The following is a 17,657-nucleotide window of genomic DNA, read 5'->3' on the forward strand; positions in this document are numbered from 1 at the left end:
TTGGCTCGGATCATCTTCAGACAAAGCTGGCAAAAAGTTATGGATTTCATGTTGATACACAAAACGGTTTTCGTTTAGCGCATGAACGAATTTGCTGGAAAGATGCCAAACTGCATCTGAGGGCTGTATCCCTGCAAAGGTTTGACATATTTACACCAAACTTTGTATGTGCCATTGTCACCTTACACTGACCACGGCACATCAATTTGGTAACAGCACCACCTATTGGCAAAGAGTAATAAATCATTAATTAACCTTTAATTATGAAATTTCCAAAAATGCTAATAACTTTTGATTGCATTAGGCTATTGTAAAGAAACTGGTCTCAAAATATTGCTTGGGTGGTGCCGACAACAGACATATCAATATTTTTAGTAGGAAATCTGAACTCCCTGTCTGCCATTTTGATTTATGTTAAAATCCTACTTTTTCTAACTCCTCCTCAACTGTTGGTCCGATTTTCACCAAAATCGAGTCAGATCATCTTCAGACTGTGCTAATAAAAAGTTATGCATTTCGTGTCGATTGAAAAAACCAGTTTCGTACAGCACCGTTACAAATTTTAGGAACGTGCCAAAATTATTCTGAGGCTATATCTCTGCAAAGCTTTGACGTATTTGCACCAAACTTTGTATGTTTCATTGTCACCTCACACTGACCATGCCACATCAATTTGGTAACAGCGTCACCTATTGGTCAAGAGTAATAAACCATTCATTAACCATTAATAATTACATTTAGATAAATGCTAATAATTTTTTATTGCATTAGCCTATTGCAATGAAACTGGTTTCATAATATTCCGTGTCTTATGCCAACAACATAGATACCAAATATGCCAGAGTAAGCTGAACTTCCTGTCCGCCATTTTGATTTATGTTGAAAACCTACTTTTTAGAACTCCTCATCAACCGTTGGTTGGATTTTCACCAAAATCAAGTCAGATGATCTTCAGACTGTGCTGACAAAAAGTTATGGATTTTGTGTCGATAGACAAAACCGTTTTCGCATACCACAGCGACGAATTTGAGGCATGATACCAAAATGGCACTTGTAGCTGTATCTCTGCAATGCTTTGGCATATTGACACTAAACTTTGTGTGTGTCATTGTCAACTCACACAGAACACACCACATCGATTTGATAAAAGCCCCATATTGGTTACACTTGATAGGCCAATAAATCATGCTACTAGAGGTTGTATTTATGATTTTTCCACCATTTCAATTACAATCATCATACAATTGCTTTTATTGCTCATTGTTGCATTTGATCCTCAACTTGCCGCTGGAGTGCTTGGCCCCATAATTGCTGCTTGCAGCTATATTTTTATTATTGTTATAAAAAGTTGACTCTCTAACACTGGCACCATCCATACTATTTCTATTGTATCTACTCATTTTCTTTTATTTCTTAGTTCTTTTTGTATTGCATCATTTGTTTTTTATTTATTATAAAAAAAACTTGTCACAGCACTTCCATATTATTGCTCTTTTGTTGGTTTGATTGCTTCTATTGTCCTCATTTGTAGGTCACTTTTGTAAAATGACAAAATGTAAATGTACAAGAGCATTATATGTTGTTAAATATGAACTAATAGAGCATGATGATACATTCTCCACCAAGTCTTTTATACTGATGAATAACATGCAGAAAGCTTTAACCTTTCCAAATATCTCAATATCATGTCCTACAGCTGATGGCGCATTTAAAGTTCTGCTCAAAACATTTCAGATAAGCACAAAATGGCATCTGCATGTTTGTCACATTCTTCATTTTCATTGATGTTGAAACTTGAGGGTTGAAATGCTGCTGTGAGCAACTGTGATGAGATCAGTGCTAAAGAATAAATGCATTATGTGTTTCATCTCTATGTAAAATATGCCAAATAAAAATGCCAGATTGTTTTAGTTTATAGTTTATTGTTTTAGTAGACTGTTCTGCATGAGGGTCTTCTGCGTCTGCGTTCATCTGCGTTCTGTGCTTACAGGTGTTTTTCCATAGACATGTGGTCAGTTATATGTTTATGGTAAAATAATGCCATTAGTAGGACTGTTAATTATATTTGTTGAACAGATAAATGTAAAGCTCACATACTTCATATAAAAAAGATACACTGGTCAAGTTATTTTGCTCATCTTCATTATCTGGGTTGAAATTCGAGATTTACAGCATTAATCGAGATCCAGCAACATAATTCATGTCTCTGAAGATGTTGGTCTTACCGCAGTTGGCGGTGTTGCATTTGCATTGGCTGCATCGCTTATATTTTCCAAGCTGGTCTGTCAGAGTTTGACCACCAAACCTGAAGGACACATTATCACATTTACAGAAACCTGCTACAAATGGCTCTGACTTCATGTGTTCATTGCTCATTACATTCTTGCAGACAATCTTCAAATCATTATTCCATCTATACATTTAACCAACTATCCTTTTGTTTCTCGTACCTCCTGAGGTTCAGTTCCTCCTGGTCTCGTTGGTGTTTGAGGTCAGCACTGCGCTGCCAGTTCTCCTCACACATGGCTCGCTGGAGTCGCAGCTTCTCATCGTGATGAATTCGCTCTTCTAACATTCTGCAAACATTTGGTTACAACAACCAAAGAGACTTTAACAATTTTCCATCTAATCCATCAAACAAACAGACTGTGGTGCAGTTCTGAGACTGCATATGCTGAAATGACAAGAACTAATTCTTTTCTTCAGGATTAATGCTTTTTATGTGCTTGTTTTTTGGAGATTTGACGTCATTATTGGATATCTTTACTCACATTTTGTGGTCCCTCTGCATTATTTCTCTTCCCCTCTTCTGCTCATTCAAACTTTTTTTCAGCATTTCCCTCCTCCTGCTGTTGGCTGTATTGATCAGTTCTTCAGCGATATTCTGCGCTCTCCGTCTCTGCTCTGCTAAAGTTGCTGGATTGGAGTCCATCAGCCCAAACACAGGCTGCACGTCAAAACACTGAGAGATTTCTGAGCAGCGACATTCCATCTAAATCAGACACAAACAGACAGAAAAACACAAAGATCAGGAGATATATTACTATTCATATCAAAATGAGAATGAAACACAAATGTACAATGGTGCTGGTGACACACACCAGCTATAGGTGGAAAGTGATAGAGCCAATTCTATGGATTTGGATTGGCCAATGGAAGGAATTTGACCAGGACACAGAGGTTACAACCCTACTCTTTATGAGAAGTGCCGTAAGTTTTTTTTTTGTTTTGTTTTTTTGATTCTAGCAATCAACATATACAGGTCCTTCTCAAAAAATTAGCATATTGTGAAAAAGTTCATTATTTTCCATAATGTAATGATAAAAATTAAACTTTCATATATTTTAGATTCATTGCACACCAACTGAAATATTTCAGGTCTTTTATTGTTTTAATACTGATGATTTTGGCATACAGCTCATGAAAACCCAAAATTCCTATCTCAAAAAAAATTAGCATATTTCATCCGACCAATAAAAGAAAAGTGTTTTTTAATACAAAAAAAGTCAACCTTCAAATAATTATGTTCAGTTATGCACTCAATACTTGGTCGGGAATCTCGATTGCGGCCTTAAGCTCATCAAGATGCGTGGCATGGAGGCAATCAGCCTGTGACTCTGCTGAGGGGTTATGGAGGCCCAGGTGCTTCGATAGCAGCCTTAAGCTCATCCAGAGTGTTGGGTCTTGCGTCTCTCAACTTTCTCTTCACAATATCCCACAGATTCTCTATGGGGTTCAGGTCAGGAGAGTTGGCAGGCCAATTGAGCACAGTAATACCATGTTCAGTAAACCATTTACCAGTGGTTTTGGCACTGTGAGCAGGTGCCAGGTCGTGCTGAAAAACGAAATCTTCATCTCCATAAAGTTTTTCAGCAGATGGAAGCATGAAGTGCTCCAAAATCTCCTGATAGCTAGCTGCATTGACCCTGCCCTTGATAAAACACAGTGGACCAACTCCAGCAGCTGACATGGCACCCCAGACCATCACTGACTGTGGATACTTGACACTGGACTTCAGGCATTTTGGCATTTCCTTCTCTGGCACCTTGATTTCCGAATGACATGCAAAATTTGCTTTCATCCGAATAAAAAACTCTGGACCACTGAGCAACAGTCCAGTGCTGCTTCTCTGTAGCCCAGGTCAGGCACTTCTGCCGCTGTTTCTGGTTCAAAAGCACACGCCTGTGCACGGTGGCTCTGGATGATTCTACTCCAGACTCAGTCCACTGCTTCCGCAGGTCCCCCAAGGTCTGGAATCGGTCCTTCTCCACAATCTTCCTCAGGGTCCGGTCACCTCTTCTCGTTGTGCAGCGTTTTTTGCCACACTTTTTCCTTCCCACAGACTTCCCCACTGAGGTGCCTTGATACAGCACTCTGGGAACAGCCTATTCGTTCAGAAATTTCTTTCTGTGTCTTACCCTCTCGCTTGAGGGTGTCAATGATGGCCTTCTGGACAGCAGTCAGGTCGGCAGTCTTACCCATGATTGCGGTTTTGAGTAATGAACCAGGCTGGGAGTTTTTAAAAGCCTCAGGAATCTTTTGCAGGTGTTTAGAGTTAATTAGTTGATTCAGATGATTAGGTTAATAGCTTGTTTAGAGAACCTTTTCATGATATGCTAATTTTTTTAGATAGGAATTTTGGGTTTTCATGAGCTGTATGCCAAAATCATCAGTATTAAAACAATAAAAGACCTGAAATATTTCAGTTGGTGTGCAATGAATCTAAAATATATGAAAGTTTAATTTTTATCATTACATTATGGAAAATAATGAACTTTTTCACAATATGCTAATTTTTTGAGAAGGACCTGTATTTGTGACTGACATGTTGGATGGGTGATAAGGTGAAGGGGGTTGAAAAACAATACTTCTAAAAAGGAGAGTGCTATTCTAGAGAGGTAAAAAAACAAAAAAAACAATTGAATGTTAATTTGCACAAAAACCCAGAATCTCGAGGAAACACTGATGGGAATTACATCTATCATCTTCCCTTTTGGCTTGAAATTGTTCTCATTCATAAGTTTGCTAAATGAACAAATGTTTAAGGAGCGAATTACGCACTCAGCTGTCAGTGTTCATTCTAGTTATCACTGTTTCTTTCACCATTTTTATGTTTAGACATAGAGCAGTCCAAATTGTTATTTTTCAGCAAATTCACCAGACATATATTAAGCAGTTTTTACTTAATCTCCTGCACAAACTTAATACATTAAATCACTCACTTGTGCTTCAAGTGCCTTTCGATACTTCTTGGCCATCTCATGTTTCTCATGAAGCTGCTGAGATTGTTTTAACGCAATCCTGATGCAAACATCACATAAAACAAACATAAAATCACATCATCTTTAATCACATATTCATACAGTGTTGAGATGATGACACACAGGAAGTAAATGTGCTCACTCTTCAGTAAGCTGCAGCAGATGCAGTTTGTTTACTCGCTGTTGTTCCTGTTGCATCTGCGACTGCATCTGTCTGCGTCTGGCAGCCTCCTGCATCAGCTCCTGCATGTAGTGTCTCTGCTGCGGCAGACGGTCTGGAGTACAGGGTCGACCCGCAAAGATGTACGAGCCCTAAAAGCCCACACATCACATAACCAGAGAAACAATAAAACACACAGATCCAGCTGACGTCCTGAACAGCATGTTTAGACTCACGTGTGATTGGCTGTATGCGGCCGCCTTTTTGTTTCTCTGAGCTTCTGCAACACCGAGATTAAACATTGCTACCTTCTGACTGTCTTCCCACTTCTTCTGTTTGTCCATCTGTCAGTGATGGAAACACACCTGATCACTGCATCTGTCATGCTAACCCTCAAATGTGCTGTGCTCACAATGTCAGGTCAAGTATAAGTTTTATAGCAGTATAACGTGATTCCTACTGAAATGAGCCCTTTAGTAAATGATTGTGTTAGTTTAGGCACCTCTTCTTTCTGGAAATACAGTAGATCTTTCTGATGTTCATGAAGCATTAAAACTCGTTCTTGCTCCTGCTCTGCTTTCCTCCTCTCATCAGACTGGTATAAAGGAACATTTCTCTGTGCTCTCTGCATGCAGACATAACACAACTCCTGTGAAACACACAAGATCCATGTCTCAATAAGCCCAAACTTGATTTCAAGACCTAAAAGCGACAAACGCAAAGAATGGACGTGATGAAGGCTCACCTGTCCGGCCCGTCTGTGGTCACAACACATCAGATTCACATCTGTGGCACTCCTCTTTACTGTCATGATGTTGATGGCGCCACCTGGTGGCCATGAGACATCGCCATCTCTGTGTTATGACAAAGAGAAAGTGTCAGATTTGTCCTGATAATCTAACACTCCTGCATTCTTTATATAAAAACAAATACAAACAAAAACTGTTGAAGCAGGAATAGAGAAAGGCAGATACTTTAAAAATCCATTCAGTCTGTCTGTTGGGTGATACAATTAAATAAGTACCTAACACAGCTGTTATAGTGACTTAGTAATGCATATATCATTAATAATATACTTGATTATTATCATTAGAATTTTACCATAAGACCGCTAGGCCAAATAAAATAAACATTAATTCTTAAATCCAAATCTGAAGCTCAATTCCATTTGTCACACATGGTGATACGACACTATGAGGGGCGTTTGAATGTTTAATGCTTTTCTACTGAGAGATGAAACAAGCTCCATCCTCTGTGAGTTCCACTGAAGCAGTTGCACTGTTAAAAGCTCACATTTCAGTTAGACAAGCTGGTCTTACATAACACCCAATGACAACTTTCTCTTTCAGAGCTTGTGGACATGAATGGCGCGGTAACATAAAGCCTCTATTCTGAGCGTCTTTGAGAGGGTTAGTCATATGATATATCTGAGTGCCTTTTCCTTCATCAGTCATGATGCTGTTAGGCAACTCTGAATGAACACAAATCACCCTATGAGGAAAGAGCTGTATCACCCAGGAAATTCAGAGATTTTTAACTAGTTTTCCCACCCAGGAGGATTTTTAACAAAGATTGGACTGTTTCTGTGATGTGTTTCTGTGATCCAGTTTCTGTGAATGTATTATCTATTTAAATTTAGTTTTAAGTCAGTGGATAATATTATAATGATGATATTTATAATGTTGGGCCAGCTGGATATTTATCTCTATCCTAGTCTTCTGTTAAAATCTACCTGTCAGTGTTTGACAGACGTTTGTCTTTCAACCCATCTGTGAGGTCAATCACAGTCGCTCTGTCTGCTTGCTGCTGATTCTCTGTTGCAGATATTAAATAAGAGTGAGTGTAATACAGTTGTTATAGCAGAGCCGGGGCCAGGGCACCTACATCTGGGGGGGAGGGGCTGTGGGGGGTGTTTAATATTTCTTTTATATTTGTTTAATCTATATTTCTAGAGTGGCTGAAATCAAATTGAGCATTAGATGGGTGGGGGTTCTGGTGGGAAGCGTGCAATTGGCTATCGTCTGAATTTGCTTTCGTATGAACTTTTTTTTTTTTTTTTTCTTTCACTTTCGAAATCTATCACATTCAGCAAGGAGGGGAGAGGAGAGGAGGGTGGGGGGCTTACAGTAACTCCCTTTGAGGGCAAGGCCCACAAATGCCTCCCCTTGGCGCCGGCCCTGTTGTAGCAATTCTTTACAAAAGTACCATAGTTTGGTTATTCTGAATTTATTCAAACTGTAATCATGACCCCAGATCTCCTTATTACAAACCCCACAAATCATCATCATCATCATCAGTCTGATGGAAACCTGACAGCTCAGTCCATGGCTCTTTTCTCAGTGGTTCTCCTGCAGATATTCTGGGAATTGTGATGCCACTAATGGTTGCAGGTCGCGGCGGCTTATTGCAGAGTCTCTCTGATACACTAGATTTACTTGTTTCCGGTCTCTGCAAATCAACACAGTACAGTTAAACTGATTTCATCAAGTTCAAACATACTCAGTCTCAGTCACTGTGACTCACGTTGGTTAAAGCTGATGAAAGTTTCCCAGTGCTGTCTAAGGCTGATATAAAATCAGGGTAGAACAGCACCTTTACTCGGCTTTCCCGGAATGTAAGAATTCCGATCCCAGGAAAAGTATGAAAGACAGACTGTCGCGTTGATGCGGCACGGAGCAGCAGATGAACAGTTTCACGCACGCACCCCTCCACAATGTCTCGCTTATAAGGGCTCTCCGCACTCAGAGCCGAGAAGTTGAGTGGCACCACCGGCACATCTGACCAGACACATTAGTTTCATGACATTTACACTACATGCCAAACATTTGGACACATTTAAATCAAAAGAGTTAGTAGGGTTATGTAAAACAAATTTAGTCAACAATGCCCAACTTCTGTGCTATTATAGGATATGTATGAGCTTCATTTATAGTAGCTAAATGCATATATGAACAGCAATTATTGTTCGGCTGGTTTGTTCTGACCTGTAGCCAGTTGTTTGATCTGTTTAAATCCATAATATTGAGAGAGCTTCTCTGACAGGATGAAAATGGGTCTCTGTATGAGAATATGTTTGCTCCCGAGGTTCAGTTTCTGCTGGCAGAAGGTGAAAGTTCCTAAACCGAAGATATAAACCCCCTAAAACACACGATTACAGAATCTCAACAGGAATGCGCAATGAAGACGTTGTAATTCACGTTTACACACATTAAAACAATGAGCATATTAGATGAGAAAAAAGAAGAACCTAATAATCTCATACACTCATAACCCGGACAGTCAGAGTTCAATGGTTCGTTCGTACCTTTCGCATGAACATCTGTTTCTCAATAAAAGAAGACACACGCGACCAAATATGATCGATATCTGCGAGGAATGAAAACAGGCAAAACGCGGGAAATGTGACCGTCTCGCTCGATGCAGACGCATGTTTATATTTTATACATTTATTATTGTTAATCCAGTAGTTATGATTAGGTAGAACTTACCATCGTCGGAAAGTCTCGAAAGAGTCGACAGATGATTGCGTTCATATTCAGAAATTGCAATTTGAACCATCATGACAAAAGCAGAAGGCAATACTTAAGTGTACACACTCAGTATATCTGTAGAAGTGTAGAACAACCGGTGCTCCTGCTAATAAAAGTAAAGATGCATCGTGTTGGGCTCGTGATCGTGTCTGCAAATCTGTTGCTATAGACGCGCCTCCCAACCGCCTTAACTACAGTAAATACTGTGAACTCTCTATTCAAACATACACAGAACAAGCTAAATTCAGCTGTTCTTGTCTTAAAATATAACCTTTGTTCATGTGTTATTTGATGTGACGTTTTTACTAATAGAAAAGAGCTTCATCTTAAGCACTCTGATGAACAACAACAGGTAGATTTCATCAGCGTACAAATATCAGATTACATTAAAAATATAAATGTTGAAAGAAATAATAGAACAGAATCTGCCGTCTGCACCGGCTAAATGATGATCATCATTTTGACGTCACATTTCTCTAAAACTGCTTCAAAAATCCTGGGAAAAAAATAAACATAACTAATAAAATGTATCAACAAAAGATTTTATTAATTATGACTTCAGCACCTTATAAAAAATGTTTTCAGCAAATAAATGAATGATGTGCCAGGCAATATTTATTATAAGAAAAAGATACTTGATAAGGTGAAACGCTTCATGGAAATTAAAACTGAATATTAAATTAATTATATTCTTCTTCATGAAGTAATGGATCGAACTGTTAAAAACACAACATAAGCATGTCATGTCTTCCAGAAGTTTTGATTCTGCATACTTCGCCTCTGAAAGTTTTCATACCTGTGAAAAGGACAGAATAATGTCTCTAAACATAAACAAACATTTGCTGGCATGTCGCTTTTTTGTCAAAAGATCACTGACCATTTCAGGATGGAGCTCGCAGGAACATACATCTCTGAAGGGTTTGGTGTCATCTGTGATTGTGACAGTGCAAAAGATTAGATGAAGTTGTACAAACTCTCCAGCATCTTCTGTGTGAACTGTAAAAATCTTCATTAGGGCTGGGCTGAAATTGTTTCATATCAGGTGATATCGATAATTGTCATGATTAATTATTAATTATTATATAATAATGATTAATTAATTATTATAATTATTTCTTTCAAGTTTAAAGGCAGATTTTTAAGTGAAAGATGTAGAAACCAGACCATTAATTGTGGTTTTAAACTGGGTTGTGTCAATCCAATACTCAGTATTGGGATCAGCTCGGATACTGCCATTTTCTGCGGATCAGAGAATTGGTCAGATGAGACCAATCCAAAGCTGATGTGCATATACTATTATGTTATTGTTAAGCCCCACTAAGGACACAAAAACATTATAAAGCACCTTAAAGTTTTCGTGCACTATATTCCAGGTGTTCTGAAGTCATTCCATAGTTTAAAGTGAGGTACAGATGAATATTTAAGTTATTAAATTAAAATTCACATAAACTCTTCTCTCCTCTACAGTTGTCTGTCATCCTCCATTTAGTATTCAAACTGTGTGTTGCATTCAAGTAACGAGAGTGAATTGGATCGGTATTAGGATCGGCCAATACTCAGAATTTTTGGTATCAGATTTGATCAGTTCTGACAAAATGGTATCGTACATCCATATTTTAAACTACTCTTTATGGTCAGAACATGACAACATGAATGTTTTTTTAATTCTTTACACTTCTACAGAATTTTTTTTACTTAAAGTGCATATTGCAGGTTAATTTTTCATTTATTTTTTACAAATTAATTTATAACCTTGTATGAAAATACCATATGAACCGTTAATGCAGGATTTGAAAATGTTTTACAAGATGTGAGGGCACAAAATTTTAGAAGAAAAAGTGACAGATTCCTTGACAGTTCTCAAAAAACACTTTTTTTTCTAACATTGCGTCATATTATGTCATGAGAGGGAGTCTTGTGCCACGCTCTGCTTTGAGCGGGTGTGAGTCAGTAGGTGCATCCCAAATCGCGTACTTATGCACTATTCTGTGACGTTTTTTAGTATAAATAGTGCAAGTAATGCTTTCACACTGAAAATTCCAAAAATAAAAAGCACTTTGCACTTTAAATACCTAGATGATGCACTTAAATAACCGAAAAAACAAAGTATGGAATGTTGGACACTTCATGCACTCAACTGTTGCAGCTTTAATTACGTAGCGAAGGGGGAGAGGCTAACAGACTCCGATTATGAATGACAAAATAACCTTATATAATTCGTACACTACATGGTTGAGTACATAGTGCATAAGTACATAGTGTATGAGTGCATAGTGTATAGTGCGTCATTTGGGCCGCAGCTAGTGTATTTTCAGTAGTTATTTTTATTTCAATTTATCATCGTCATGGTAAATTATTGTGTTTGTGGAGGTTGCACTAACTCCAGCCTGTCAGGACATCGAGTCCACAGGTTTCCTAACACAAAAAAGGACTGCATCTTCCAGGCAGGAGAAGAGATGGGATTTCACTAATGCATCTGCTTCGAGAAACGCGGTGGTGTGTAATTTAGCGGTCACTTTACACCAGAGGATTATCATCCTGGTGATATAATGCAGTTCATAATGGGATACCGAAGCAAGAAGCAAGTAAGACTCAGAGCTGATGCACACAGCACCTTCATCTGTGGCACGGCCACCAGCGGGGCTGTAACCTTTCTACAGACTGCAAGAGAGGGGCATAACTGGAAGGGGGCATAACTTGAAGAAGGGGGCGTTACTTGAAGTTGTCCAAATTAAGGCCCCGATATATTTCAAACGAAATCGAAGAACAAATTGATACACTGTGCACAATGATATTATGCAGCGCCTGAAAATAGTCCCAGCTAGGTAACTTCCAATAAGCCTATTTTCAGGCGCTACGTAATAACATTGTGCCTGCTGCACCCATGGTACGGCAGCAAAGTTCCTTGTTTATTACGCCAGAATGAGACTATAGTTCCTAGCCATATCAGCCTAGAAATCTGCAACTTTTCATTTTCCGTCGGTCTTAGTACACGATGTAACTACAGAAGAGTCAAGAAGAAGAAGAGTGTATTCTATGGTCTATCGGTGCTTTCCAAATGGGATATATCGCCCTCCGAAGGGCACTTTGGAGTGAAAACAATCATGGCCGCCATATTGAAGTGCTCAAAACTGGCCACTTCAAAGGGTATAACTGATGGACACTTTGGGCTCCCATGATCCTTTGCACAGATTCTTTGCATGATGACGCCGCCTCCGTGTGGGCACATGATGATGACGCAGAAGGGCACTACAAGAAACAGTTGTTTGGTCCCCTACACCCTTCAATCCTTCAAAGCTCTCACTCCGGAGGGTTAACACTTTGAAGGGATTAGGGCATAGGGATGAGCCCTTCCGAATGGAACGCAGGGTTTGATAGAGTGGGGGAACTATGAAGTCACTTTGTAGGCGGATTGGCTGTTAGCATGACACTGGTTCCCTTGACAAAAAACCTATAGGTTTTTGGATTATCGCAAAAAAAAAGCTCTATGTTCAACCATAGTTCGTTAAACTTACATGTTTTGTCCATCAGGATAATCTCCACAAAATAGTATAACTTTGATGAAATTAGAAGCCTAAATAAAAGGTCCAGAACCTAAAAGCTAAACTTAGGCTATAAACGAACTGCAGCACCACAGTCGCTCGCCTTCAGCTTCACCACCACCACGCTTCCCACAACTTTTTCAAACTTATTTTTAACGTGTTCAGGGAAAAGTATTTATTCTGTTTATGAACTTTAATCCAGGCTACATGAACCTTTTCATATAAACTGGAATAAATACAAAACTAGAGCCAAACTAAAACTGAAATGAGACATTAATAATAAATAGTATAGTGAATAAATGAAATAATCATAACTAAAGGACATATGAAAGCACGTATTTCTGTACATGTTGAAATAAGGTGCATTAAAAGTCAATAAATCCTTGATTAATATGAAAAACGTGTCTCCACGTACTATTCAATAAAATTCCAGTGCATTTACGTTAATCTATTAAATAACAGCAGAGTGATCGAGTTTTTGGATATGATAAGATTCACTTATTTCAGTGAATATAGGTCTTATGAAGTATTCTAATTTGTTGAGATAGTGAATTGGTGGTTGTGAGCCAAAATCATCACAATTAGAAGAACCAAAGACTTAAACTACTTCAGTCTGTGTGCACTGAATTTATTTATACAAAAGTTTCACAATTTAAGTTGAATTACTGAAATAAGTGAACTTTTCTACGACATTATAATTTATTGAGATGTATATCATTCAGTTGTCTCCTGTAGACTGCAATGTATATAGACCAACAGTGAATATTTTCAGATATTTTAATCAGTAGTGCAGATCATTTGATATCTTAATGTTTATATTTAAATTCACACACACACACACACACACACACACACACACAAAACCTCTCAATTAGTCAATATCTATGGACGGGACAGTTATTAATGAAGTTTTGAGCGTCGGTTTAATCATTTCGCCGCGGATCCTCCTCCCCTTCCTGGATGCATCAGGAACAACAGGGGCGTAAAACTTTCTGGGCCATAAATCTGCCTGCTCCAGGTCTGCACCCTCCTGTGACGCAAAGGCAGCTTTTTCCACATTTTGACCACAAGATGTCATTAGTGTGCACCGTCTTTAAAAGCTTGAGTAATGAAATTTTTATTTTACGATACAGTTGAGGGGAAAGCTTCTTCGCAAAGCTTAATTTTTCCATCACTAGCTTTGGTGTTAACTAAGTGAATATTGAACTATTGCAACAGTAATTTCTCGCTAGAAATGACACCAAAAGTAACCATTGGAACTGGAATTGATAGTTGCCAAGAGACTGATATTGAAGGAATGGAAGTCTCCCTCTCCTTCCTCCTTTCAGGCATGGATAATCGATATGCTATCCATAATACAAATGGAAAAACTTCGCATTAGTCAAATGGACACATTTTCCCGTTCTTGCAATCCATTCCTAACTCATTTTGAAAAAACTAAAATATAGTAAACTAATTGTGTTCCTGTATCAACAACCTTTCCTCCCACCGCTGTACTAAATGTGACTGTAACAACTGGCAATAACTGCATCTGGGCCCTGTTTGTTTGTTTGTTTGTCGTTTAATTTGAAAATGTAAATAAATAAAATATAAAAAAATTAAATAAATGACACCAAAAGTGGAAAACATAGATCAAAAATGTACATTTACACACAAACTGACCACCGACCGCAACTTTCAGATGCCATCTTTATTTTTTAGTTAGTCTCATTGTCTGTAAAACTTTAGCATGATGTGGAAAAAAAATATTGGAGTCAGTTTGTTACTTTATTTTATTGGTGTTCATTTATTTTATTAAACTGGATAAATTGTTACACCTTTTTATATTTTATGTGGTGTAATGATTTACTTTCGATAAAAACAAAGGTTTATTATGTTCATTTGGCATTTCTTTCCTTTCATTCTTTTCATGGCTTTGGAAAAGTCTCAGATGTTTCTCTGTGTCACTTTTTGCATAATTTCAGGTCGTTGACACCAAGCTACACAAAAATCTCTCTATAAAAAAAAAACTCTCTCTCAAAATCTAAAAACTCTCTCCGAGAGGGTTCGTACAGGTGCAGATATATTTGTGCCAGCTCAGCTATTCGACACTCCAGTGTATCATGTTGTTAGTGACTAGGCCAGAGATATTGTTCTCAGTGTCGTGGAGTGTGAACACAACAACGACTTCAAGAAAGACAATCAAGTCATGTAGTCTGAACAGCACAGCGATCTGTCAACGTTTAAAGTCCTGTAGTGTGAACTAAGCCTTACAAACGTTATTGCCGCTTGTCAACGGCAGCTGTCACATGTAGCTAGTGTAAGACTCAAAGAACCTCTGACACTTTGATCTTCTGAGATATGGACAATACACACACACAGTGTATTAACATACAGTCATGGCCAAAAGTTTTGGCAGAAATTTTGTGTTTTGCGAAGTTTGCTGCTTAAGTTGTTGTGGTGTTCATTCACATCATTCTAGATTATTGTGTAGAGTGATCAGATGCATAAATGATTGCTAAAAGCTTCATTGGCCAAAAAATAAACTTTTCACAAAAAAATAAATAATTTAAAACAAAATAAATAAAAAATAAAAACTAGCTGTTTTTTTTTTTGTCCTGACACAAAATTACCAGCTAATTGACTTATCATATCAGCGGCACATGTGAAAGTGTGACTGAGTACTAGTCAGGTGAAAGCACTATCATACCAAATAAATTTGTAAGAGCAGACTGATTGCTATAATAGGAGGGAAGAAGCGCTTACAATCATTGTGTTCTTGTTAGCAATGGTTATCTCCAAAGATACACATACAGCCATCAGCGCGTTGCATTAAAATGGCCTTACATGCAAGGAGTCAGCTATGGAATTGTGTCACAACCAGTGCAGAGCTTGCCCAGGAATGGTAGCAGATTGGTGTGAGAGCATCTGCACACACAGTGAGGCGAATAAGGGCAGCAAAGAAGCCACTTCTCTCCAAGAAAAATGTCAAGGACAGACTGAAATTCTGCAGGAAGTACAAGGATTGGACAACAGAAGACTGGTGCAAAGTGGTGAGTGTGTGTGGTGTGTGTTTTTTTTTTTTTTTTTTTTCTCCCTGATGAAGCTCCCTTCCGACTTTTGGGGAAATCTGGAAAATCGATTTGTTCTGAGAAGAAAAGTTGAACGCTACCATTAGTCCTGTGTTGTGTGTATGTTTACATGGACATCAGTAATCTAATTATTTACCTTATTCTGAATAAGACAATATTATGATTTTAGGGTGTGTCCATGAGTTACTTTCAGAATATTCCTTTCATGTTCCCATTTTACATGTTACAGAACAGGAACTGGCCTAGCCAAAACCACATCCAAAGGTGAATCAATTATTTTAATATCAGGCAGAGAGAGCTCTCTAAACACTCGCCTCATCCACTTGTGCATTTCTTTCCTATGCTTCCTCCCACTCCAGCCCCAGCACAATTGTCTGGATCCACATCTGGCTGCTGTGACCCCTCAAGCACTGGGTCTGCTGGTCCACCTGCTGACCAATTGCTACCTCTGGACAGTATATTAATGGCACACATGATTATGTTCCCAGATGACGCCATCTTATGTTCACTCCAGAATTTCACATTTTAACACCGTTCGTCTTTGGTACTATACAGTTTTTCATTTTTAATTTTACAAAAGCTTAAAGTGCAGTTAATTATGTCAAGCTATACATGCAATCAGACGACGATGGATAAAAAGTAGAATAAAGTAAGTTAAGTAGAATCTCGGACTGTATGGTGCATCCTTACATGCCCACTTAAGTAAAAACCATATGTTTACTTCTTCAATAGTGGACAAAGCCTTTGATATTTGGGCTAAGTGTGGGATCTATATATTATAAGATCTTTATATAGATAATACTTTTGCATCTTTTGATGAATTGGTTAGCAGATTTACTGTATGTTCTGGACATGCCCAAGTTTGTATACTGGAAATTGATTTTTGATGCATTTTCAGAAATAAGTTTGCCAAGATACCATCTCCTTTTATTGCTATATTTGATGTTACAGCACAAAACGTGCACAAGTAGCTATGCTTATAAAAATTTTGGCCTTTTGCTACTTGCTAGAAGATTCATGGTTTAAATGGAAAGACCTCCTTCCCCCTGCTTTCCTTCATTAAAGAGAACATGCAATATCTTAAACTGGAAAAATAAGATACTCTCTTCAAGGCTCTACCCAGAAATCTAACCTATGTAATCTGGCAGCCTTTCTTGTCATTTGTGGAAAAGTACATTCTCAGAAATAAAGGTACAACAGCTGTCACTGGGGCGGTAACTTTTCAAAAGGTACATATTTGTACCGAAAGGGTCCATTTTGGTACTTTAAAGGTACATATTAGTACTTACCCAAGTGTATATATTAGAACCTAATAGGTACAAAAGTGTACCTTTTGAATGGGTACCGCCCCAGTGACAGCTTTTGTACCTTTGTTTAGAAGTAAGGAATACAATCCATTTTACTAGTGACCTTTAATTTTATTAAGTGACTTTTTAGGCATGTGTCACATTGCTCAAATCTGATTGGTCTAATTTCAGTTTTTAGATCCCTTACCCAGAACATAACCTGCTCAGGAGCAGGTTAGCTGTGAAGTGTATGTTACTATGGCAAGCCAATCCAAGCCACTTTCATTGTATCTAAAACCCAGGATTGGTGCAAAATCTAAACTGAAACATACCTGGCTAGCTTATCCTGATTCATGGTACAGGTCCCACTTACAATGTTTCCTTAGCAGAGACATTATCATTAGCTGCTCTAGCGATGATAAAAACATGGTGTACTGTGTGTGGCTCTCTCAGGGTCCAATCTATTCTAATAGGGCAGATCATCACCAGTCGTGGGTGGGGCTTCCCCTACTCTTATGGGGAAAACTGGAACCACTCATTTGGAGAGACCGTTTACAATTTATGGAGATCATAAAAAAAGGAATGTGTGGATTTCTTACCATTATAGGTTGGTTGTTTACACACTGTGGATACATATCTGTGTTCAAACATCTTATAAAAGTGAATTTTGCATAATAGGTCCCCTTTAAATCTGGTGAATTAGTGAATACTTGCTCACTGCTGATCACCATCAGTGTGAAAAAGTGTTGGGTTTAAGTGAACAATTTCACAACAATTTTTAATGGATTTGAAAACCAGAGAAAGAAA

At 38.2% G+C, this 17,657-nt stretch overlaps 1 protein-coding gene across 4 annotated transcripts; it reads right to left on the bottom strand.

Annotated features, from left to right (window-relative positions):
* Window positions 1-1,477: 1,477 nt before the first annotated feature.
* LOC109094039 (coiled-coil domain-containing protein 81-like) lies at window positions 1,478-9,138 on the bottom strand. 4 transcript variants are annotated; one of them, XM_042754684.1, is made up of 15 exons: window positions 8,910-9,138; window positions 8,726-8,787; window positions 8,406-8,514; window positions 7,945-8,198; window positions 7,692-7,869; window positions 7,154-7,235; window positions 6,167-6,275; window positions 5,924-6,070; window positions 5,658-5,765; window positions 5,404-5,573; window positions 5,223-5,301; window positions 2,772-2,992; window positions 2,451-2,576; window positions 2,226-2,305; window positions 1,478-2,147 (listed from the first exon to the last, which is right to left on the bottom strand). In XM_042754684.1, the coding sequence occupies exons 1-15, from the start codon at window positions 8,980-8,982 to the stop codon at window positions 2,056-2,058; spliced, it is 1,890 nt and encodes a 629-aa protein (XP_042610618.1). In that variant the 5' UTR covers window positions 8,983-9,138; the 3' UTR covers window positions 1,478-2,055. The 4 variants fall into 4 exon arrangements, with proteins under 4 accessions (XP_042610618.1, XP_042610491.1, XP_018963258.2 ...); XM_042754557.1 differs by having other exon boundaries at window positions 8,406-8,559; XM_042754630.1 differs by having other exon boundaries at window positions 1,479-2,147; window positions 7,731-7,869; window positions 8,406-8,559.
* Between the last annotated feature and the right edge of the window lie 8,519 nt (window positions 9,139-17,657).

Source organism: Cyprinus carpio, chromosome A1 (genome assembly GCF_018340385.1).
Source record: "Cyprinus carpio isolate SPL01 chromosome A1, ASM1834038v1, whole genome shotgun sequence".
Classification (NCBI taxonomy): domain Eukaryota; kingdom Metazoa; phylum Chordata; class Actinopteri; order Cypriniformes; family Cyprinidae; genus Cyprinus; species Cyprinus carpio.